The 23,248-nt window shown below is 37.0% G+C and overlaps 1 protein-coding gene across 8 annotated transcripts in view; it reads left to right on the top strand.

Annotated features, from left to right (window-relative positions):
* LOC103035935 (NLR family CARD domain-containing protein 3) overlaps positions 1 to 23,248 on the top strand; it is a 48,466-nt gene that overhangs the window by 12,461 nt on the left and 12,757 nt on the right. For 7 of the 8 annotated variants that reach the window (XM_049466415.1, XM_049466413.1, XM_049466412.1 and 4 more), the window contains 11 exons: positions 483 to 593; positions 5,716 to 5,835; positions 6,307 to 6,414; positions 6,608 to 6,718; positions 8,677 to 8,787; positions 9,344 to 9,463; positions 10,855 to 10,933; positions 18,553 to 18,745; positions 18,868 to 20,617; positions 21,943 to 22,116; positions 22,925 to 23,095. In XM_049466415.1, coding sequence (XP_049322372.1) covers positions 483 to 593; positions 5,716 to 5,835; positions 6,307 to 6,414; positions 6,608 to 6,718; positions 8,677 to 8,787; positions 9,344 to 9,463; positions 10,855 to 10,933; positions 18,553 to 18,745; positions 18,868 to 20,617; positions 21,943 to 22,116; positions 22,925 to 23,095 — 3,048 coding nt within the window. Of the gene's footprint in view, positions 1 to 482; positions 594 to 5,229; positions 5,263 to 5,715; positions 5,836 to 6,306; positions 6,415 to 6,607; positions 6,719 to 8,676; positions 8,788 to 9,343; positions 9,464 to 10,854; positions 10,934 to 18,552; positions 18,746 to 18,867; positions 20,618 to 21,942; positions 22,117 to 22,924; positions 23,096 to 23,248 lie in introns of those variants that run through there. The other variant, XM_049466416.1, reaches the window with a different exon arrangement.

Below are 23,248 nucleotides of genomic sequence, written 5' to 3'. Positions count from 1 at the left end.
ATTCACTGAAGCTTAGAGTTGCCAAGTGCCCTAAAATCCTGAAAGCCCTAAAATTGATGATCTGCAAAGATGAGTGGACCAAAATTGTGCGCAAAATTGTGCGCAAACCTCATCATCAACTACAAAAAACATCTGACTGCTGGACTTGCCAACAAGTGTTTTGCAACCAAGTATTAAGTCTTGTTTGCCAAAGGAATCAAATACTTATTTCTCTCTGCAAAATGCAAATAAATTAATAAATAAATAAAGTATACAATGTGATTTTCTGTTTTTTGTTTTTGATAATCTATCTCTCTAAATTACACTTCCTTTAAAATTATAAACTGCTCATGTCTTTGTCAGTGGGCAAACTTACAAAATCAGCAAGGGATTGAATAATTAATTTCCTTCACTGTATGTAACATATACCACAAATTTACTTAATTGACTTGTTATACCTGCACTTTATGAGAAATCTTACGCACCTTTCTTTCTAATTTTAGTGTAACTGCAAATAGACCAGTCTCACCTGGATCCAGCTGTGTGTCCTTCAAGAGTGCACAGTCAATGGCTCTACCTGACAACTTAAAGGATGGATCAGCCCATCAAGACAGGTATTTTTTTTTTCTTCTTGCTCTTTCTGAACTGCTTACAGTAAGGGTTTGTTAGATTACAGGTGTACAACAAACTTTAACTGACTTATTCAATGAATAACTGGGATAGAAATTGGACAGCACCCGTAAAATATCCACTATATTTATATAACTTGGGCTGCAACATTAATTTGGAATCAGTAACACTTTATTAAATCTTCCACCAAGTTTGACCCCAACTTCCGCCGTTATCTGCCGTGCTCCCCACATAGATTTTTTTTTTCTGGCTAAATGAATGGCTGAATAGGCCTCTGTGTAATGCCATATTTTACCCCAGGGAAACAGGAAGTGATGGATTACTAATTAAAGGTACCTAAATACTTTGATCCACTTTATAAACTACAGTGAAATTACATAAACGGTTCAAATACATTTATTTCCAAGAAATAGATATGGGTGCCAATATGGGTCCCCGAACATTATCAACGACACGAGCAGAGCTCAGACTACCCACCGCGGCAGCACTCTCTCTCTTACCGCGGCCTAGAAACCCTGGCGGCTAATAAACTCTTAGACTTGGAGACTTGGGCTTGGGCAGTGTCATCACGTCGAAGCCCTAAACTGCCCTACAAAGCAAAAAGGCAGTAACTGCACAGAGCACCAAACTGAGAAAAATGACCTTAAAGTTATCTTGTTGTCCAGCCCAAGTAGTTGTAGGTAGATTATTGGACATGAGGCAGTATTGTTACTCCATATAACCTTATTCTTTGCAGATATCAGTAATTTTAATATATTTTTTATTTTACCCCTTTTTTACAGTTACTGTATTTTTGCTTTGTATTACTCCTACTTTCGAAAGTTCCATACCAAGTAAGAAGGCAGTAACTTAATATTCTTCAAAAACCTTTTTTGTCATAGCTAGGGTTTTGTTGTATTTGAGTTGTACTGATTGGAACCATTTGTATCCTGCAAGACAGTGTTGCCACAGCTAATGTAATTAAACCATTTAAGGTGTTAATAGTTCACTCAGATTTTTTTCTGGTGTTTATCACATCTAAAAAAATATAATATTTCCAAGCTGCATCAAGGGCCAAATGAGCAGCGTTCATATTTTTATATGGCCCTATTATGGGAGTGTACTTAGTGTGTATTCTTAGTTAATTTATGTTCATTAATCTCAAACACATCTGAATTATCTGCAATACATAATATACACTAGTTTTAACCTGGATGCACTGAAATACAAGTTCATCGTCAAAGTTGTTTTTCAAGTTGATTTAAAATGTCATAGCCTACACAAACATACTTTTTCACGGAACCCCCTGTCACCTCAGACTCCGGACCTTGAGAACCTAATACACAAAAGTGATTAATGAAGTGAATACTCAGGATAATAAAAAAAAAAAAATAGATAGAAACGAGTAAATAAGCTTATTTGATATTAATTTAATAAATAGTTACATATACAACTGTCAAAAAACAGGGGATAATGAAAGAACAACATTTTATTAAAAAGAACCTTCTGTACATTAATTCGGCCTATGACTAAAATATTGCTTTCATTAGGCCAACACAATAATAAATAAATACCTGTAATAAATAATAAATACATTTGCATCCTTTAAACATGCGTTTTAAATTAGATGAAACCAAACATAATATAAGTAATACACAAATCATTGTGAATATGTAGACTGATATATGTGATCAGGTGTAAATTATATGTCTAAAAAATGTTGTTTTTTGTGTCACAAGAGGGCGAAAGAGCACACTAAAGGGCAAACGATGAAATACATACAGTAATAATTTTGATTTGGTCCATTATAACTTAAGGTAAAAGGCTATTTTTTTCTTTTTTCATGTCTGAAATGGGATGGAAGAAAATGTGCATGACTTGGAGTTGCAGAAGTTAGATTGGGGTTACAGTCAGTGTTACAGAACTGTGTACAGAACCCCCCCTTCTTAACCCCTCCCAGCACAGATCTTTCTGGTGAGGGAGAAAACTCAGATATAAATATAAAGTTCAGCCGTGATATGTGAGGAGCCCAGCCGAGCACAGCACAGAGACCCGGCCACTCGGAGGGACAGTGCCGCTGTGCACACCGTGCTGCGGGCGCAGAAGGCTTGTTAGCCAGCTAGCTTCAGCACGGGTCCAGCACGGAGCCTCACTGTCACTAACACCGACTTACCGGGTCTCCGCGCTCGCCGTGAACCTGATCCTAGAGTGAATTTGCGTGTTTTGTAAAGTAAGACGTTTTCTTAGATACAGAACATATAATATAAAGTTAGGGAGGATAAACTAGTTTGTAGGGGCGGGGTGGAGAGTGGGAGGGGGCACGGAACGTCTCCTGACAGAAAACAGCTGATAGCGCTGACAGGAACTTTTCTGATACGTTTCTAATCAGTCATAATCATTCGCTGTTGTTACTTACCATACTCCGGATATTTTCTTTTTAATGCCAGCTCCACCATCTTTTTCCCTCTGGATTGGGCCATCGTAACAAGAAAGTGCAGTTTCACAGAGTAAAATTGCAGCGTCAAAAGAGTCCCGCGTGGTGTTCTCTATGGCAACAGTAACATCGCTGTGGCAACAGCGTAATTATTACGTGAAGTGATACAACAAAGAATGACAGTAACTGTCACGCTACAAGGCAAGAATACAGTAATGGCGTTTACTGCCTTTTTGCTTTGCTTTACTAGTAGTTTTTGTAGTTACTGTACAAACACCCACCAATTTTCTCCAAAACGACACACATTTGAGATGAGATATTTTGCTACATGACAAATAATGCTTTGAATGTTACAAAAAACACAATAACTCATTTTCGCCAAAAAATGCAGTTACTGCCTTTTTGCTTTGTAGGGCAGTAAAGTCCACTCTATATCATAAAATACAAGGCGAATGGTGCCCGCTTTGACCGGTGTTCTGTCGAGTTGTGCTGCCTTATCAAACCGTGCTTCCCTAGTGTATATTTAAGGTCTCAGTAAAACACGGAATCATTCCGAAATCTGATTTAAACCTATAGTTACACAAGATAGATAACACTCACTAGCTCTGTAAACAAAAGCTGTAAGCTCCACCCGTGGGTGGTCCCGAGCCGAGGTGTACAAGGCCATGAAGTCACTGGTTGGAGTCGACACCCTAACATCTCTCTGATAAACTCGTTTTTCTGAGGCTTTTCTTTTACTAGCTACTGCAGACAGTTTAGGCTGAGAAACAGTTTAATGTGCAACATGCATATACAACTCAGAGAGACCTATAGTATTTCTCAAAGTGGAAAAAGTGGATTTTAGCAAAAGAAGACCTTAAATCAGCTTTAGAGTCAAAGTAAGTATTTATTGAACTTCAACAGCAATACAGTGGTATGAACAAGTTTGGGCACCCCTGGTAATTTTTATGATTTTCCTTTATAAATCATTGGTGGTTCAGATCAGCAGTTCCAGGTAAATATATCATAAATATCTCAGAGATTTCAGCTAATCAGTTTCCCCTGTGAGGAACATAGTGAGGAAATGGAAGATAACAGGCACAGTTCTAATTAAAGCAGACCAAAAAAAACTCAAACAATCAGAGTCAAAGGACAGTCAGAACATTCATAGTCAACCCACAGACCAGCTCCAAAGACCTACATAATCATCTTGCTGCAGATCATGTCACTGTGCATCGTTCCACTATACAGGACACTTTGGTCAAGTTGAGGCTGTATGGGAGAGTAATGCAGAAGAAGCCTTTTCTGAGCACACGCCACAAAGAGAGTCCCTTAAGGTATGCTAAAGCATATTTGGACATTTTGGAATAAGTTAAAATTTAGTTGTGGTGTCTTTATGCTGTGGGGCTGTATGGTCAGTGCAGGTACTGGGAATATTGTTAAAGTTGAGGGTCACATGGATTTCAGTCAATATCAGCAGATTCCTGAGAACAACGTTCATTAATCAGTGACAAAGTTAAAGTTGCACCGGGGCTGGATACTTTAACAAGACAACGACCCTAAACACTGCTCAAAAGCATTCATGCAGAGGAACAAGTACAAGTTTTAGAATGACCATCTCTGTCCCCAGACCTGAATATTATTGAAAATCTGTAGTGTGATTTAAAGCGGGCTGTTCATGCTCAGAAACCATCAAACCTGACTGAAATGGAGATGTTTTGTAAAGACCATGGTCCAAATGGTCCAAAATACCTTCAATCAGAAGCCAGACTCTCATTGGAAGCTATAGGAAGCATTTAGAGGCTGTCATTTCTGCAAAAGGAGGATCTACTAAATCTTAATGTAATTATTCTGTTGGGGTGCCCAAATGTATGCACCTGCCTTAAATTCTATAAACTTAATTTCACTTCCCCAATATCACTGTGTTTATCTGCTGTATGATAGATTTAACAGAAATTGCTGATCTGAACAACCAATGATTTATAAAGGATAGTCTAGAAAATGATCAGGGGTGCCCAAACTTTCATACCACTGTATTTCATGGTACAGTGAATGTTAAATTTCTGAAATGGAGGCTTTAGTGTATCTAAACATTTTTTGCAGTGGAAATAGTAGCATTCTTAATGCTTATAAGAATTTTTTCACTGTGTTTTCAGTGTAAAGAGACCAGACTCTCCTGTATCCAGCTGTGTGTCCTTGAAGAGTGACAGGTCATTGCCAATGCGTCCTGATTTTAAAATGGAATCAGACCCTAAGGAAAGGTGTTTATTACTCTTTGTTTTACTTTGAACAAAAATGTAAAATAAAACATTGATCTACCTTTTACTCTCTTGTATTTGTATCAATTGATTAAATATTAATTTGATTAATCAATAAACAATATTTTGTGATTAATTGAACTTGTTTTACCTTATGTATGGGCCAGACAGGTATGTGACATATATTTGAAAACATGTATTTTATGTACATAACTATACATATTTTATCGGGCAGACATATTTGCCAACATATAAAATTGTTATTCTATTGAATAATTTTATATTTATTATGTTTTTCTTTTCCTTTATATGGTCATATTTCCATATTATAACATCTTAATATCTTAAATTTGTGCATATTTTACATTTCTAAAAGGGAGGCTATAGTGTATATATTGTTTTGTGCAGTGGAAATAACAGCATTCTTAAGTAAGAAATTGTTCACTGTGTTTTCAGTGAAAATGAGAAGAGATCAGATTCCCCTATATCCAGCTGTGTGTCCTTGAAGAGTGACCAGTCAATGCCATATCTGCCAGCTCATCCCAGTTTTAAAGTGGAATCAGAGCTCCAGGGAAGGTGTTTATTGCTATTCATGTTTTTCTTTGACTGGAAGTCTAAAAATAATAGAATATAGACAATAAAACATTGACTAATTTACCTTTCCCTCTCTTGTATTAGTGGAATCAATTGATAAAGAAATAATTGTATTAATCACAACAATATTTTGTGATTGCTCTTCTTATGTATGGTATATACATTTAAAAACAGCAGGTGATGATGACATTAACTTCAACACAGTAGCTGTAGTTTTGGAGACTTTGTGATTCAAGGCTCTTTATCAGAGCTGCATTTTACAGATGACCACAAGAGTTTAATAACATACTATTCATTATCTGATCATCTAATCGCAATTTAAATAATATGTTACTTATTTCTGTAAGTAATTTCACCACTGCAGTGACTCTAGCTTTATTACTTTATAACTTTATTATGTTTCCAGTGCTAGATATTGTTGATATTTAAAACACTTCTCTTTCTGATTTTAAGTGGAATCAGGACAAGACCAATCTCACCTGGATTTAGCCGTGTGTCCTTCAAGAGTTCAATGGGATATATTCCTCCTTCCTTCAAAGAGGGATCAGCTCATCAATACAGGTAAACTTCTCTTCGGGTTAATCCTGAATTCCTCCCCAGATGCATGTTTACACTAAGGATTTGTTAGAGTACAGGTGTTCTGGGTTACTACAGATAGAAACATTTATGTAACATCTATAACATATTTAAATGTACTTGTGGTAAGGATACCCACACTATTAGAATTCTTACAAACCTTACTTTCTAATTTTAGTAGGACTGCAGAAAGACCAATCTCACCTGTATCCAGCTGTGTGTCCTTTAAGAGTACAAATTCAATGTTTAATCCTCCCAATATCAAGGATGGATCAGTCCATCAAGACAGGTAAACTTTTTATTTCTTCTTTCTCATCCTGAACTCCTCAACTGATAACATGCTTACAGTTAGAATCTGTTAGGTGTTCTGGGTTACTACAGACATTTGTACAACAAACTTAAATTCACTTGTTAAGGAACACAGACACAAACTTCTCCATCAGCATGTTCATAATATGCCAGCCAACACTGCTATACATACCAAGCAGGTGTATTCCACCCCCTTAGTAACAATATCATGTCAGAGATAAAGTTCATCATCCTCCAAAGTAACATTAAAAATATACAAAAAAAATACAATGACAAATTTGAAAACACTGGTGAGGCATAATGGCTTTAATCAAAGCATCTTCAGAGAAACCGGCAGTTGATATAGATTTCTTTTTTTAAAGACCATGGCACCAACACCCAGCCACTGTAAGGGGAAATTTGGTGTATAAAATGTGTGGGCTGCATCAATATAGAAAAGGGGGTCACGTTTTTAAGGCCTCAAATATAAGGTTTGATGTCCAGCCTCAGAAATCTCAAATAATAAAAATGTTCTCATTTATTTGTCTCATTAATTAAAAATAAGTCTCATATAAGTAATCAAATCATTAATATCACAATCTCTAATTTCTAACTAGAAAAAGCAATATTAATGAGATCTGAGATCTGAAGGTTTAAATGATTGTGAATCTTTGTACAGATATCATCAGCAATTGGTATTAATGAAATCAACTCAGACAACTTGGTGAAAATAAATGGTGGATTTATTAATACAAAAACTAATCTAAACACAAATACTACAAACAGCAATCAGTACAATTACAATAAGAGCTAAATGGTTATTTAGCTAAAAGTGTGGAGGGGGATTGCGTGTGTGCATGTGTGCACGATCGACAGAATTTGCACGTGTGTAGTGATAATGCGTATGCCCTCTCGTGGGTGCATGCAAAAGGAATGTGTCTGTGTGCGGCTCAGAGTGTGCACACTCGAAACAAAAGATGATGGCATGTAGTTTAAACCTTGAGTGTGGTGGTCTCCATTGTAAATTAGTACTGTTGGTCTTTGCTGTGTCTCTGTTGAGTCAAAGCAAAGACTGAAGTTAACTGTTTATAGGAGAACTGTGGTGTAAAATTGACTTTAGGTGTAGGAAAACATGAGAACTTCCCTGTGATTTTAATTGTACAGGGTGGGCTATTTATAGGGATACACCGAAATAAAATGGGAATGGTTGGTGATATTAACTTCCTATTTGTGGCACAGTAGTATATGGGAGGGGGAAAACATTTCAAGATGGGTGGTGACCATGGCGGTTATTTTGAAGTCGGCCATTTTGGATTTTGGATTCTTCAATAGAAAAAGGGTCATGTGACACATCAAACTTCATGATCAATGTTTAACGTAACTTTATTCTTTCATCAGTTATTGACAAGTTTTTGACCACTTATAAAATGTGTTTAAGTGTTTCCCATTGTGTTGGATTGTCAATGCAACCCTCTTCTCCCACTCTTCACACACTGATAGCAACACCGCAGAAGAAATGCTAGCACAGGCTTCCAGTATCTGAGTAACTGAGAGTCCTGTTCCAATTTTTGTGTTGCCCATTCTGCAAATCCAGTGTGCCGATTTGGCTCATCCTCGTTGAGATGCTGCAGCAGCTGGAGTTTGTGAGAGTGCCATTTGTGAGTAGCTAATATCCGCTGAAGGGATGTTCAACTGATGCCACTCTCCAGTGACATGTGGCGAGTGCTACGCTGTGGGCTCTTGCTGAATGAAGCTAGGACAGCCACTGATGTTTCTTCATTAGTTACTTTTTTATGTGTTCACATTTTGGCAAATCCAACACTGAACCAGTTTGCTAACTGTAGCATGGGAGATGTTATTTTTTTTTTTTTTACTGGAAGAGAGTTCCATTAGAGGGTGTGTTGTGATTGGAATATCTCCAACTTATAAAATGTCTAATGCCTTCCTTCCTGAATTTAGTGGACTTGCAGAAACGCCAAACTCATCTGGATCCAGCTGTGTTTCCTCCGAGAGTGAACAGTCAATGTCAGGACCACTCTTCCTCAAAGAGAGATCAACCCCTCAGAAAATGTAATGATTTTTTTTTTCTTTTTACTGATTCTGAACTTTTCCTCACACACAGGTTTACAGTCAGCTCCTACAGTCAGAGGTATTGTTAGGCAGTCAGACAGTATCATTGATTCACACACTGTTGCTTCATTTTATTCCTGAATATACTGTACATCCATTTCATGCATTTAATGCAGTCAAAAAAATAGGACAGGCAAAGGGTGGTATGAGGTAAGCAGGTTATTGTAATCATAATTTGGTACAAAATCGGTATTCATAAAAGAGTCAGCAGCATCAGAAGCAAAGATCGCTAGAGGATCTACAATTTGTTTAAAATATGTAAGGAAAAGTTTTGAAATGTATAAAACAATGTTGCTCAAAGACAGTTTAGCAGGGATTTGTAAATTTATGTGTCTACAATGCACAATATTGTTAAACTATTCAAGAAATCAGGAGAAATTTCAGTTTGTAAAGCTAAATAAACTTATAGAACTGCATAAAGTAAAACCACAAGAACCACAACTGTATTGACTTTTTAAATGTAGAAGTAGATTTAAACTTTCTCAATTTGTTTTAGTTTGTCTCGTTCAGTCAGTGACACTGGAGTAAGGACGGGCTCATCTCTATCCACTCAGCAGCCCCTGGAGCAGCCTGTCTGGAACTATTCTACTCACAAAAAATCTACTTCACAGCAAAGGTATTCCCTGCTATTTCTGGATTTACATTAAGTTCTGTTGCAGTTCAGTTTGTAAAAAAAATATTAATTAATTAATTTAATTCAATAAAAATCTGAGTGTTTAGCCTCCTATATCAATAATTAGTAAAGCCACTTTTAGCTGCAGTTACAAATGTAAGTCTTTTGGGGTATGTCTTTACCAGCTTTGCACATCTAGACACTGACATTTTTGCCCATTCTTCTTTGCAAAACAGCTCAAGATCAATCAAGTTGGTTGGAAAGTGTTTTTCAGGTCTTGCCACAGAAGCTCAATAGGATTTAGGTCAGGACTTTGACTGTGCCATTTTAACACATGAAAATGATTTGATTTAAACTATTCCACTGTCGCTCTGTCTGTATGTTTAGGGTCATTGTCTTGCTGGAAGGTGAATCTCCTTCTCAGTCTCAAGTCTTTTGCAGCCTCCATTAGGTTTTCTTCCGGGATTGATCTGCATTTAGCTCCATCCATCTTTCCATCAACTCAGACCAGTTTTTCTGTCCACACAGCATGATGCTGTCTTTACGATGTTTCACAGTGGGGATGGTATGTTCAGGGTGATTGGCAGTGTTACTTTTCCGCCACACATAGCGGAAACACCTTTAGGACAAAAAGTTCAACTTTGGTCTCATCTGACCGCAGCACCTTCTTCAATACGTTTGCTGTGTCCCTTACATAGCTTGTGGTAAATTTTTATGTATTTCTTGCAACAGTTGTTTTCTTCTTGACACTCTTCCATTAAGATTTGTGGAGTGCACAACTTATAGTCCTGTGGACAGGTTCTCCCACGTGAGCTGAGGATTTCTGCAGCTCCTCCAGAGTGACCATGGGCCTCAGTTTGGCTGGGCAGACATGTGTTGGCAGGTTTAAGTTTTAGAAGTTTTGTGTAATTTTTGGATGACTGATTGAACAGTGCTCCTTGGGATGCTCAGAGCTTGGGATATGTTTTTATAATAACCTAACCCTGCTTTACACTTCTCCACAACTTTATCTCTGACCTGTCTGGTGAGTTCCTTGGTTTTCATGATGCTCTTTCTTTAGCAGGTGTATTTATACCGAGATTAAATTACACCCAGCTGGATTCGATTAACTAATTAAGTGACTTTTTATGGCAACTGATTCACTGGATTTTATTTAGGGGTTTCAGAGTAAAGATGGATTTGAGTTATTTACAGTCAGTGTACCTGGTTTGCGATATTGATATTGTGATTTCTACAGTGCAGAAAAAGATAACAAAAAAGCTCTACACTGCTCATGTAAACACAGTTTATCAAAAATACTAACTGTAATGGTCAATGTAACAGTCTGGTACCTAGTTAAAAAATACATATGTGAAAAACTGTAGAGTAATTGTCTAAATTCATTTTAATTGCAGAGACAAAAGCGGGTCAGAGCCGGATGCCAATGGTGAACAGCATCAAAGGAATCCTAAAGATTTCTTTGACATCTTCAATGTAAGGAAGAATTTATAAATATTTTTCTAGGTGATCGCTAGCGAAGCAGCTGTCTTTTAAAAGAATTGGTCCTGAAAACAAGTTGGAAACAAGTGGGATGTGGTTGTTTTATTTGAGAACCAGAGGGGGGGTGGGGGTTGGGGGGGTTTGTGTTATGGGTGGTTGGCATGGGGATAGAGGCACAAGTTTCTGTGATTCATCCCAGAGTGGGAGATCCTTTGTCGAAAGCCACACATGCTGACCTGGGTGGAATGAGGGTGCTGTTCTAGTCCTCTGGTCACCAGAACCGCCTCTGAAAGAATTCCAGTGTGTGGGTCACTCCAAGATGGGCGAGGCATTTCTCCATTGCATGACTCACTTTCTGTTAGTGTGGGGCACTGGGGGCCCACCACCTCGGTCTGGTTCATACAATAATGCTCGCCTTACAGCATTATCCACCCCCACTGAATAGTTATTATTGTTAAGGAAAATGAACAAAATAATGAAATGAAAACATTTTCATTAAAGTAAGAATGATAATTAAAAGAAAAATTGATAACTAACTGAAACTGTATTGAGAAAAAGAACTGTGACTTATATGACTGCGAGGAAAATAAAAGCATGTGTCCTGTAGTGGAAACAGGTGATCCAATATGTTGAATATGTGGAATTGTATAAGCTCACAGGAGAGGGCTAACTGAGTGCACCATTACAAGCAAGACTGTCACTGAAAAAAAAAAGAACATCACAGCTAGAAGTTCCACGATGCATAAAGCACTGCTTTCACCAAAGAACGAATAACTACTGCATATTTAATACAAAGGAACAATCTCACTCTTTCTCTCTCTCTCTCTCTCTCTCTCTCTCTGTCACACCCTTTCACACACACACACACACACCATTGAAAAGAAGTTTATTTCAGACAGCTGAGTTCACTGGGTTCAATTTCTGATGTTATGCACTGCGTTCCAAATTATTAGGCAAATTATATTTTTCCCTGATTTTCCTAAATGGTTGATGCAAATGACGGTCTGTATAATAAAAGTCATGACCCGTTAAAGTATAAATCAAATTTTATTGAACAAACCTCCCCGTGAAAAAAGTATATTCTTCAAAAATAAAAAACTCAAAATGCACTGTTCCAAATTATTATGCACAGCAGAGTTTCAAAACATTGCATTGGTCAAATCTAGGTTCAGCAACTTCATGTACCTGAAGAATGAGCTCTGTTGACTACCTAAATATACTGAACCACAAGATTATTCCATCAATGGATTTTTTTTCTGTGTCCATATTCCAAGATAACACCAGGGTCCAATGCTCAAACTGAGTTGTTCAGGGAGCTTGAGACACCATTTTCACACATGTATTGGCCACCATGTACATAACTGGACTGAACCCCATTGAGAATCTTTGTGTTTTGCTGGAGAAGACTTTGTGCAGTGGTCCAATCTCCCATCATCAATACAAGACAATACAAATGAGGAAAAATGAATGCAACTCTGGACAGAAATAAATCTTGTGACATTGCAAAAGCATGTGAAAATTATGCCACAGTGCATGTGTGCCATAATCAAAGCTAACGGTGGCCCAATGAAATAATAGTTTGACCTATTCCTTGACCAGGCAGTGTATAATTTGGCTTTTTTGAGAAGAAATAAAAGTTAAAGCAAACAGAAAACATTGTATATAAGTTGAGCCCCATCACATCTCTGGTGATTCCTGCACCCTCTCCCCCAACAATCATGCTGCCTTATTATGTAGGGTGCAGACCCTTCTTATGCAAACCCCCTTATAATACAGTGCATCCGGAAAGTATTCACAGCGTGTTACGTTACAGCCTTATTCCAAATGTATTATATGAATCTCTTTCCTGAAAAATCTACACAAAATACCTTGTTATGGCCATGTAAAAAAAAGTTTTCTTGAGAGTTCTGAAAATGTATTTAAAAAAAAAATAACTAAGAAATCACATTTACGTAAGTATTCACAGCCTTCGCCATGAAGGTGCACCCTGTTTCCACTGATCATCCTTGAGATGTTTCTACAGCTTAAATGGAGTCCACCTGTGGTAAATCCAGTTGATTGGACATGATTTGGAAAGGCACACACCTGTCTATATAAGGTCCCACAGTTGACTGCATGTCAGAGCGCAAACACCAAGCATGAAGTCAAAGAATTGTCTGTAGACAAATCTGGGGAAGGATACAGAAAAATGCAGAAGGACAAACTTGTCTGCAGCAATCCACCAATCAGGCCTGTATGGCAGAGTGGCCAGGCAAAAGCCACTCCTTAGTAAAAGGCACAAGGCAGCCCGTCTGGAATTTGCCAAAAGGCACCTGAAGGACTCTCAGACCATGAGAAACTAAATTCTCTGGTCTGATAAGACAAAGATTTAACTCTTTGGTGTGAATGCCAGGCGTCATGTTTGGAGGAAACCAGAAACAGCTCATAACAAAGCCAATACCATCCCTACAGTCAAGCATGATGGTGGCAGCATCATGCTATGGCGATGTTTTTCAGCTGCAGGAACTGGCAGAATTGTCGGGATAGAGGGAAAGATGATTGCAGCAATGTACATAGACATCCTAGATGAAAACCTGTTCCAGAGCGCTCTTGACCTCAGACTGGGGCAACGGTTAATTTTTTATAGCAGGACAACAATCCGAAGATCTCAAAGGAGTGGCTTCAGGACCACTCTGTGAATGTCCTGGAGTGGCCCAGCAAGAGCCCAGACTTGAATCGGATTGAACATCTCTGGAGAGATCTGAAAATGGCTGTGCACAGACGTCTCCCATGCAACCTGATGGAGCTTCAGAGGTACTGCAAAGAAGAATGTGCAAAACTGCCTAAAGAGAGGTGTGCCAAGCTTGTGGCATCATATTCAAAAAGACTTGAGGCTGTAGTTGCTGCAAAAGGTGGTTCTACAAAGTATTAAGCAAAGGCTGTGAATTAGGGGTGAAACGATTACTCGAGTAAATCGAGTAACTCGATTAAAAAAATCGATCGATTAGTTTTCTGTGCCTCGAGTAATCGTTTATTTAATTAATAAACTCAGCGCGCGGTATTTTCGCGACTTTTTTTTTGACAACGTGCTCAGCTTTACGTCACCCTCGCCCGGGAAGGAGACGGAGGTTTCAGCAGCGGCAAAAATGGAAGCGGCGAGAGAAAACAGCGATTTTAAAGGAATAAAAGCATTTTAGGTTGGAACGGTGAACTGTATTCAGTGCAGCGCGTCCTTGCCTCCCAAAACAGCGCGTTTAAATGCTACACCATCTCAGCTGAGGACAGCCGAGACGCGAGGACGCCGAGAGAGCAGGTAAATGTAACTTATAATAAATCAATGATATTAACATTAATATACCTTAATAACATAACGGCAGCGCTGTGGAGTGCGTATTAATAGAAACACTGTCTATTACTTATAGTTTATTAGAATAGAGACATGTTTTCAAATTAATACATGCTTTATCGAAACAGTAAACACAGCGCTGTGGAGTTCAGAATATAAACAATAATCATTTTAAAGTTAGCTACACTGAAGTTACTTTAGCTGAAAACTAAATGCATGATTTCTTCATCTAAGAGTACATTTGGCCAGTAAGACAAAAACTGTGTATGAACACTGTGTTGTTCATATAAGGACATGTGTCTCTTATTTATTGGATAAAATATTATTGGATAAAATATGAATTACTACTAGTGCCTAATGTGCCCCAATGCGATCATAAATGCACGGCCATGAACTTATTATTAGGCTTATTAGTCTTAGTGATGTAATTAGACCCAAGTAGTCCAACATTTAAATAAAGAAAAAACCCACATTTGTAATAATTCTGTATCACAATTATTCCACAGGTCCTGATATATTTTGGAGAAGTGGCTTGGTGGTTAAAGAATGCAGCACACTGATCCAACACTGGCAGAACTGACAACGTCTCAGCTGTTCAGAAGCCAAGATGCAAAACACAAAGAGGATGTTTATGCCTTTTTTATTGATTAATACCCTATATTTGATACTTACAAGAAATCCAAAATTGAAAGTAATGTAATTAAATGTATTTTTTTTTATTGTGGTATTTATTTCTTTATTGTGGTTTATTTATTTGTATTTGCAATTTGGAAATGTATGCTGTGATTTTAAAAATATAACTTATCTAAACAAGGAAACCAATTGGTCATTCATTATTGAGTAAAATTCCTTTTTAATTGCTCTTTAACCAAAAAAAATGTTTTATCCGATTACTCGATTAATCGAATCGATTTTTCAGTAGAGTACCCGATTACAAAAAGAATCGATAGCTGCAGCCCTACTGTGAATACTTATGTAAATATGATTTCTTTGTTTTTTAATTTTAATACATTTTAAAAACTCTCAAGAAAACTTTTTTCACATAGTTATAATGGGGTATTTTGTGTAGAATTTTGAGTAAAGAGATTAATTTAATACAATTTGGAATAAGGCTGTAATGTAACAAAATGTGGAAAAAGTGAAGCGCTGTGAATACTTTCCGGATGCACTGTAACTGCACATTTATGTAACCACTATTTATAACATAAAATGCACTATGATCTAACATTCGCACCAGCATTCCAGAGTTGAGGCTGATTTGTAGGGAGAATTGGGTGTTTTAGACTACATTTATGCAGAAAAAGGAAAATTCAGTGGGGTTCACAAACTTTGAAGCACCACTGTAGCAACAACACAAGCTGAAACAGCACAGACATATATAAAGCAGCAGTGCTAAAGATGCCAGAAATAATCACAACACGTTTAGAAAATCTTTGAACCACTAAAGATCTTCTCCAAAGCGAATAAGATTTATCTAAGACAGGGGGCTTTCCCTGTGTGGTTTGAGTGGAGTGGTCTGGGGAATAAAGTGAAAGTAAAAGACCACTTTTAGCTACATACACCCACTTCACCCTCACCATTCTTTTCCAGGGTCTTTTATCTAATCACTTACGCATCGGATCACTTTGGGGTGAAAATGCCTGCTAGACACCTGCAAGTGCACACCTCTTATAGCACTCCTCCTTGTGTATTATTTAGGCCTGTCACAATAATTGCAATATCGATATATCGTACAATAAATTAACATGACCTCAATAATTTGTGATAATCGTGATATTGTGTCTATTGTGTTTATTCACATATATAACAGTGAACAGTATTTTAGCAACGTATGCTTCAATAACTGTGACTCCATACACAGTGTGGACTAAAATAGGTAAAGAAATAAGTATATAATTCCCAAACTAATTATATGAAATGATGAATTCAAATTTAGTTGTCTTTAAAAAGTGTATGATTGCTTTTTTATGCTATTCTGTTATCATTATATCAGTGGCATTTACTGAAATAGTTTAAAAATTACAAAAATATCGTATATCGCAATAATTTCTGGGACAATATATCGTCCACAAAAAAATTATTGTGACCAGTGATGGGGGTAAAGATTTTCAGTAACGAGTAATCTAACTAATTACACTGACTGTAACTATAACGTCGTTACCATTTCCGACACCCTGTTACTGCATGTTACTTTAGGCAAAGGCGCAAGTGTGCGCGTGAGGATGGATTGATGGTGAGGTGGTCGCTCTAACCCTATAAAAAGGGGTAGTGGGAGGGTTTAGGAAGTCGTTTGCCCAGGTTAACCCTTCCTCTTTCCGGTGAACTTGACCTTCTGGCCACTGGGCCTGTGGCTTTACCTGTGGTTTGGCGTGGTGAAGTGAGGCACAATTGAGATTATTTGTGTGCTCTAATCAATTCAGTGATTGCGAGGTAGTGTTGTGCCGGGGTCTGAGGCCTTCATTCGGTTTCTGCTGCGCATCTCTGTAGCTTTATCTCTTCCTATCATCGCCATTTCACTGTTCCACAGCTATATTACTCTGTTTTTTTTTTGTTTTTTTTTTAATTATTAGAAATTTGTAGAATTTGTAGAGGTTAATGAGAGAATTGTTGTATTCAGGCCAAGTTCCGTTTTAAGGAAGTTAAGCTCTCTTTTTAGCTGCTCCGGTATCTGAGGTGCTGCTGTGTTCTCTTTTCTTCCTTAGTGAAGCTGTTTGATCCAGCTGTTAAACTGATATAATAATACCATTTTAACAATCATTAGATTGTTTTTGTCTATTCTTTTGTTTTGTTTATCTATACATTTTTCCTTTGAGTGTGGTTTGGTTTGTTTAATTTCATCCCTGGACGCTTATTTGATGTTTCCGTTTTTTTTGTTTTTTTTTCAGTATTACAAGTCTTAGTCATTTTCTCTGGTGGTGTGGAGTTTTTAGTTTCCAGTTTTTGAAATTCATTAGATTATATTTTTGTCAACATTTTGGGTTAATTTTCGTAACTCCGTTAGTAACTCAGTTACTTTTTTGGAGAAGTAACTAGTAACTAATTACTTTTTCAAAGTAACGTGCCCAGCACTGATTGTGACAGGCCTTTATACTAGTATATTATTACTGTGGCACATTGTCTTAAAGCTCTTTTGGTAGCGCAGAAGCAGGAAAAAAGCATTATCTATAGTGCCCCTTTAAAATGACAATATTATCGTTTATCGCAATAATTTCTGGGACAATATATCGTCCTGAAAATGTTATCATGACAGGCCTAGTATTATTGCTTGAATATACTGTACATCTGATCATACCAGCTAAAGTTATGCAGGTATTATTTGTCCTATTTTCCCTGACAAAGCACATTAAGATTGTGCTTGTATCATTTAAAAATTCTTCACACAAGACCACAGGCTGGTGTGTGGGTGTGTGTGTGTGGGTGTTGGGGGGGGGGGGGGTGTGTGCGTTGTGTTTAGCACAGTAGTTATTAAGTTTTAAGTGGCATTTGTTGACAGAGATTTACCAAAGTAATCCTGTGTGGTTCTATCAGCTATTGCTGTACGGTGGTAATTAACCCAGTGCCGCCTGAGGGATTAGAGATTGTCGTGTTCATTTTAGGCTTGTGATCTTGTGCTTTACACACTGAAATTCCTCTCAGTTTGTTGAATTGTTTGTTTAAAATTGCTTCATTGTTAGATTTTTTAATATATTTTTCCCCCTATTTAGAGCCCAAAATTGCCCCATGCCTACAAGTTTGCAAAAATGAGTGTGTTGGAACAAATTAAATGGAGCTGACCAGACAAAGCACATCTTTGTTTCTTACTGTCTGCATTGATATACAATGTCACGCATTGTCCTGACCTACATGGAGCCAGATATCATCTGTTGGGGGGGCCAGTTGGAAATGTGAATTAGTGAAGATTAGTTTTTCAGTTGCACTGGCATCTGTTTATTGTAATAGACTTAATTCTTAGAAATAAGAGCATGCACAGTTCATAAATTATAGTGTACTAAAGTACACTCTTAAACAATGGGTTTTTCTCTGAATACTAACATATTACACTCTAGCTGTATGTGTAGATATTACAAAGCAATTTTCCAATAAACACCAAAAAATAGACTATAAAGTAAAAATAAGATCTTTGAATTTGTTCATTTAAAAAATGTAAATAGTATAATGTAATGTAGGTAAATTATTATATTACATATGATCAAGTACAAAGTAGACTAAATTATCTTAATGTAATTAAAGTGTTCATCATGATTTAATTTGTATTTTATTAATTCTCTTCAAACTTTGCTTTTTTAAGGATCTTGAGAACAAAATGATTGTGTTTATAAAGCACGAGCTGAAATTGTATAAGAAACTTCTGAGAAAGGAAAACACAACTTACTACAGAAATGTCAAGCAAGTAAGGTGGAATTTGAAACAGACAGTCCTCAGCATGACATTGTCTTTTCTGAACCTGATGAATCATGAGGACGTCGCCTCTGCTTTGCAAAGTAGGTGATCAACAGATAACAAAAGATTTATTTGGATATAATAGAAAATATGTGTGATTGCAAGATTGTTGAGACATCTTTTACCGTCTATTTTTCTATTGTCTTTTATAATTATTTATCAGAGGAGCTGATTGAAGTTATACAGCATCCACTTAAAGAAGGAATGAAAAATAAGTATCATCATGTTTGTGAAGGAATTGCAAAGCAGGGAGAATCCACCAGTCTGAATAAGATCTACACAGATCTGTACATCACTGAGGGTGGAGCTGGACACGTCAACAAGGAACATGAAGTGAGACGTATTGAGAAAAATCTGATGCAGCAAGAGGTACAGATTGAATGCAGGAACATGTTTGAATGTTTACCTGGACAAGACAGACCAATCAGAACTGTTCTGACACAGGGAGTTGCAGGAATTGGAAAATCGATCTGTGTGCAAAAGTTAATTTTGGACTGGGCTGAAGGTAAAGAACATCAGGACATCCAGTTCATATTTCCACTTCCTGTCCGGGAACTGAACTTAAAGAGAGGAAATCAAAGTTTGATGGACATCATCGGATATTTCTTCCCAGAGACACAAGGCCTGATATTAACAGACCAGTACAAAGTCATGGTAATCCTTGATGGACTGGATGAATGTAAACTTCCTCTGTCTTTCCATAAAAATGAAATCTTGAAAAATGTCTGTGAAGCAGCTCCACTGGATGTTGTGCTTACAAACCTCATCAATGGAAATCTGCTTCCCTCAGCTCAGATCTGGATAACCACTAGACCAGCAGCAGCCAGTAAGATCCCTGCAGAGTGTGTTGACCGGGTGTCAGAGGTCCGCGGCTTCAATGATCAGCAGAAGGAAGAGTACTTCAGAAAGAGAATCAGTGGTCAGGACCAGGCTAACAAAATAATTGACCATATCAGAGAATCCAGGAGCCTCCACATCATGTGTCATATCCCAGTCTTCTGTTGGATCTCAGCCACTGTGCTTCAGAAAATTCTGGAAGAAACAGAGAGTGAGGAAACACCAAAGTCATTGACGGAAATGTACACATGCTTTCTGATCTTTCAGATTGTGCAGGGGAACAAGAAGTACTTTGGAAAGAATGTCTTGGACACCCCATGGGATGAAGGGTTAATTTTGGCACTGAGTGAATTGGCTTTTCAGCAACTGGAAGAAAACAGCCTAATCTTCTATGAAGATGATCTAAAATCGTGTGGAATTGACCCCAGTAAAATATCGGTGTTCTCTGGACTGTGCACTCAGGAGACTGGTAGATTCCTTGGTACAGTTTTCAGCTTTGTTCATCTGAGCATTCAGGAGTTTCTCGCTGCTGTATTTGCATACATTTGTGTCAGAAATGAGCACAGAAGCGTTTTTGAACCACAGTCCACATCACAAGAGAGCAAAACAACGGAGCTCATTGATTTTCTGAAGACTGCAGTAGACAAGGCTTTGGAGAGTGACCATGGCCACCTGGACCTCTTCCTTCGTTTCCTTCTGGGACTCTTGCTGGAGTCTAATGAGAAGCTCATCCAAGGTCTGTTGACTCAGACAGGAAGTAGTTCTGACAGCAGAAAGGAAATAGTTGAGTACATCAAGTTAAAGTTCAAGGAAAATCCCTCTCCAGAGAGATCCATCAATCTGTTCTACTGTCTGAACGAGTTAAACGATGATTCTCTGGTAAAAGAGATCCAGAGTTACATGAGTTCAGGACGTCTCTCTGAAGCTGAACTCTCACCTGCTCAGTGGTCAGCTCTGGTCTTTGTGCTGCTGACATCTAAAGAGAAACTGGAAGAGTTTGATCTGAAAAAGTTCATCAGATCAGAGGAGTGTCTTTACAGACTGCTGCCAGTGGTTCAGGAAGCCAAAACTGCTCTGTAAGTAACATCGGATTACACAAATCAGTAAAAGGCCAGTTCTAATGCCAGTCAGGTCATGATAATCAATTCTGTTTGATATGAAAAAAATTTAAAAAATACCGTTAAACCAAGCACAATTCTTTCCCACCAGACCAGTCTTTTGGACAGTACTGCTGCTTATAAAAGCAGGCAGCAGTTTTAAGACCTTTCTGTTAATACAGACATTTTATACATTTAGTTATTTTTCCATGTTGAAACTTGTTTTTCCGTGTTTAAACACTTGTTTACACAGTTCCCTTCATTTCAGGACACCATAGTGTTAAGGACATAGCAGTGGTGTTATATTTCTTGAAGAAAGGTTCTTCTGATGGTCTTTCTTTACCTACCTGTCCCTTTATGATTTACAATTTCACCAGCACATTCTTTTTTCTTAATGATGTTCCACCTAGTTTTGGTAATCCCAGTATTTACTGATATCTATAATGTTTTTTTTCTTGTTGTTATAATGTTGAACACTGGTAACTACAGACTCAAATGTATTTTGAAGGTTAGAGGAAAACCAAGGCATCTTATACCCTACTAAATTAACAATTAATTATTTGGTAATGTTATCACATCACATGTTCTTATATTAACTAAGTATGATTTAAACTGCATGTAAACTGTGTATTAATGTTTGTGGAATAGAGTTTTTTTGACAATGTTTGTATCACACCTGAATAATCATAAACACATGTAAAGCCAAATCAACCAATTATTATATATTATGGTGCCCTGTAATGAGGGGATTGGAAAAAATTGTTGTCATTTCAACATGGTTTTAAAAAAATGTATGCAAACACATTTAAATTAAAGTCTCGGATTTGCACTTTAATGATGTTGGATTGGCTTGTTTTGAAATTTTAAACTTTTGTGCAGAGGAGCATGTCAAGGGGAAATGTTTTGTCAAACATTGTGTTTAAACCCCTCTCACTAGATGTGTTGTACTCTCAAAATCGCTGTTATGACTAGATGAAATGTAAATGTTGTTTACTTATTGCAATTGATTAAATTAAATCATATTAATATGTCACCTTGCCTACATTATTGCAATATTTATTGAGTCATAAGCCTGGTTATGCTTTGTGCACATTATGGGCATGTGTAAAAGGCATACTCTGATACAATTTGTATTTATATTTAAAACATTTGTTTACTTTGTACCAGCATACCTGTAGCATTGTAACATAGTAAGTAACATAATTTTAAAGGCTACAGTGTGATCAATCTGTTTTATTAGTAAACACTATACTGTAAAATGTTTAATTAATGCATAATGTTATCTTAATAAAACTTACTTTTAGGCTCAGTGACTGTAGCCTGACAGAAAGAAGCTGTTCAGCTCTGCTCAAAGTTCTCAACCTTAAATCCTCTACATTGACTCTGCTGGATCTGAGCTACAATCCAATACAGGACTTTGGAGTAGAGCTTCTCTCTGAAGGACTGAAAAGTTCAAACTGTAAACTGGAGACACTGAGGTGAGTTTATGTAATGGTTTAATGGTCATGGTTGTACAGTTATAAATCCAATTAACACACATTGATCCTGCTTTGTGCTGCCTTGAAAATACAGGTTAATATTTTTAATCACTTGGTGTGCAGACCTAACAGTAAAAAGAAATGGCTAATGCACATAAACACTGAGAATATGAAGTTCGTAGGCTGTCACAAACTGAATGATTTATTTGTGATTCATTCATTCATGCATTCATTAACACCTTATAAAACTGAAATCAGATTTTTCACTTGCCTTTTACAGGAAGCCATATTTGTTGCAGAATTATAAGAATAAGAAGAGAATTATACACGAGTATTCTTTGTGATATTATATTTTCCTGTTATTCTATTCACATCATACTTCCAAGCTAGGGCTCCATTACTGTCACGGACTGCATTAGTGTCATCATTCATTACAAAAGTCTGTCAAATGTAACTGTCATACATAATTATTTTTTTCCCTTCAACATTTGTGAGAAATAGTTTGTTTACAGCAAGGTGGTGACTAGTAAAATGACTGAATATATAGAATACTTTTATAATATGTGTTCCTGAGAAATCAAACTGAAAGAAAAAAAAAACCACACTGCACATTTGTTTTGTTTTCTCTTCAGATAGCACACCTGATTCAGCTCAAAAATACTTAAAACAACATGTACTTTAATTGGTATATTCTACTCATTAGAAGGCAACAAACCATATGCTTTTTATTACATCAGATATTTTAATATGTGTTTATTATTTGTTTGTTATTTTGCAAAGCATAATATTATTTTGTTTTCTTTTTTAGACTTTCATTCTGCAGTATAACAGAGAGAGGATATGGTGCTCTGGCCTTAGCTCTTAATCCCTCATCTCCACTGAAAGAGCTGGATCTCAGAGGGAATGATCCTGGAGACACAGGAGTGAAGATCATTACTCACTTATTACAGGATACAACTTATAAACTTAATAAACTAAGGTAGATGAATAGATATATTAAATAGTATGTATGGATAAATATATTAAATAATATAAATGTGTAATGTATTGTTTAAGGCTGGGTATTGCTTAAAAATGTTCTATACCGATACCTTGAATTCGATACTGATACCTCTAAATTGTAACCAAAAAA

Source organism: Astyanax mexicanus, chromosome 17 (genome assembly GCF_023375975.1).
Source record: "Astyanax mexicanus isolate ESR-SI-001 chromosome 17, AstMex3_surface, whole genome shotgun sequence".
Classification (NCBI taxonomy): domain Eukaryota; kingdom Metazoa; phylum Chordata; class Actinopteri; order Characiformes; family Acestrorhamphidae; genus Astyanax; species Astyanax mexicanus.
This window is presented reverse-complemented; position numbering and strand designations above follow the sequence as displayed.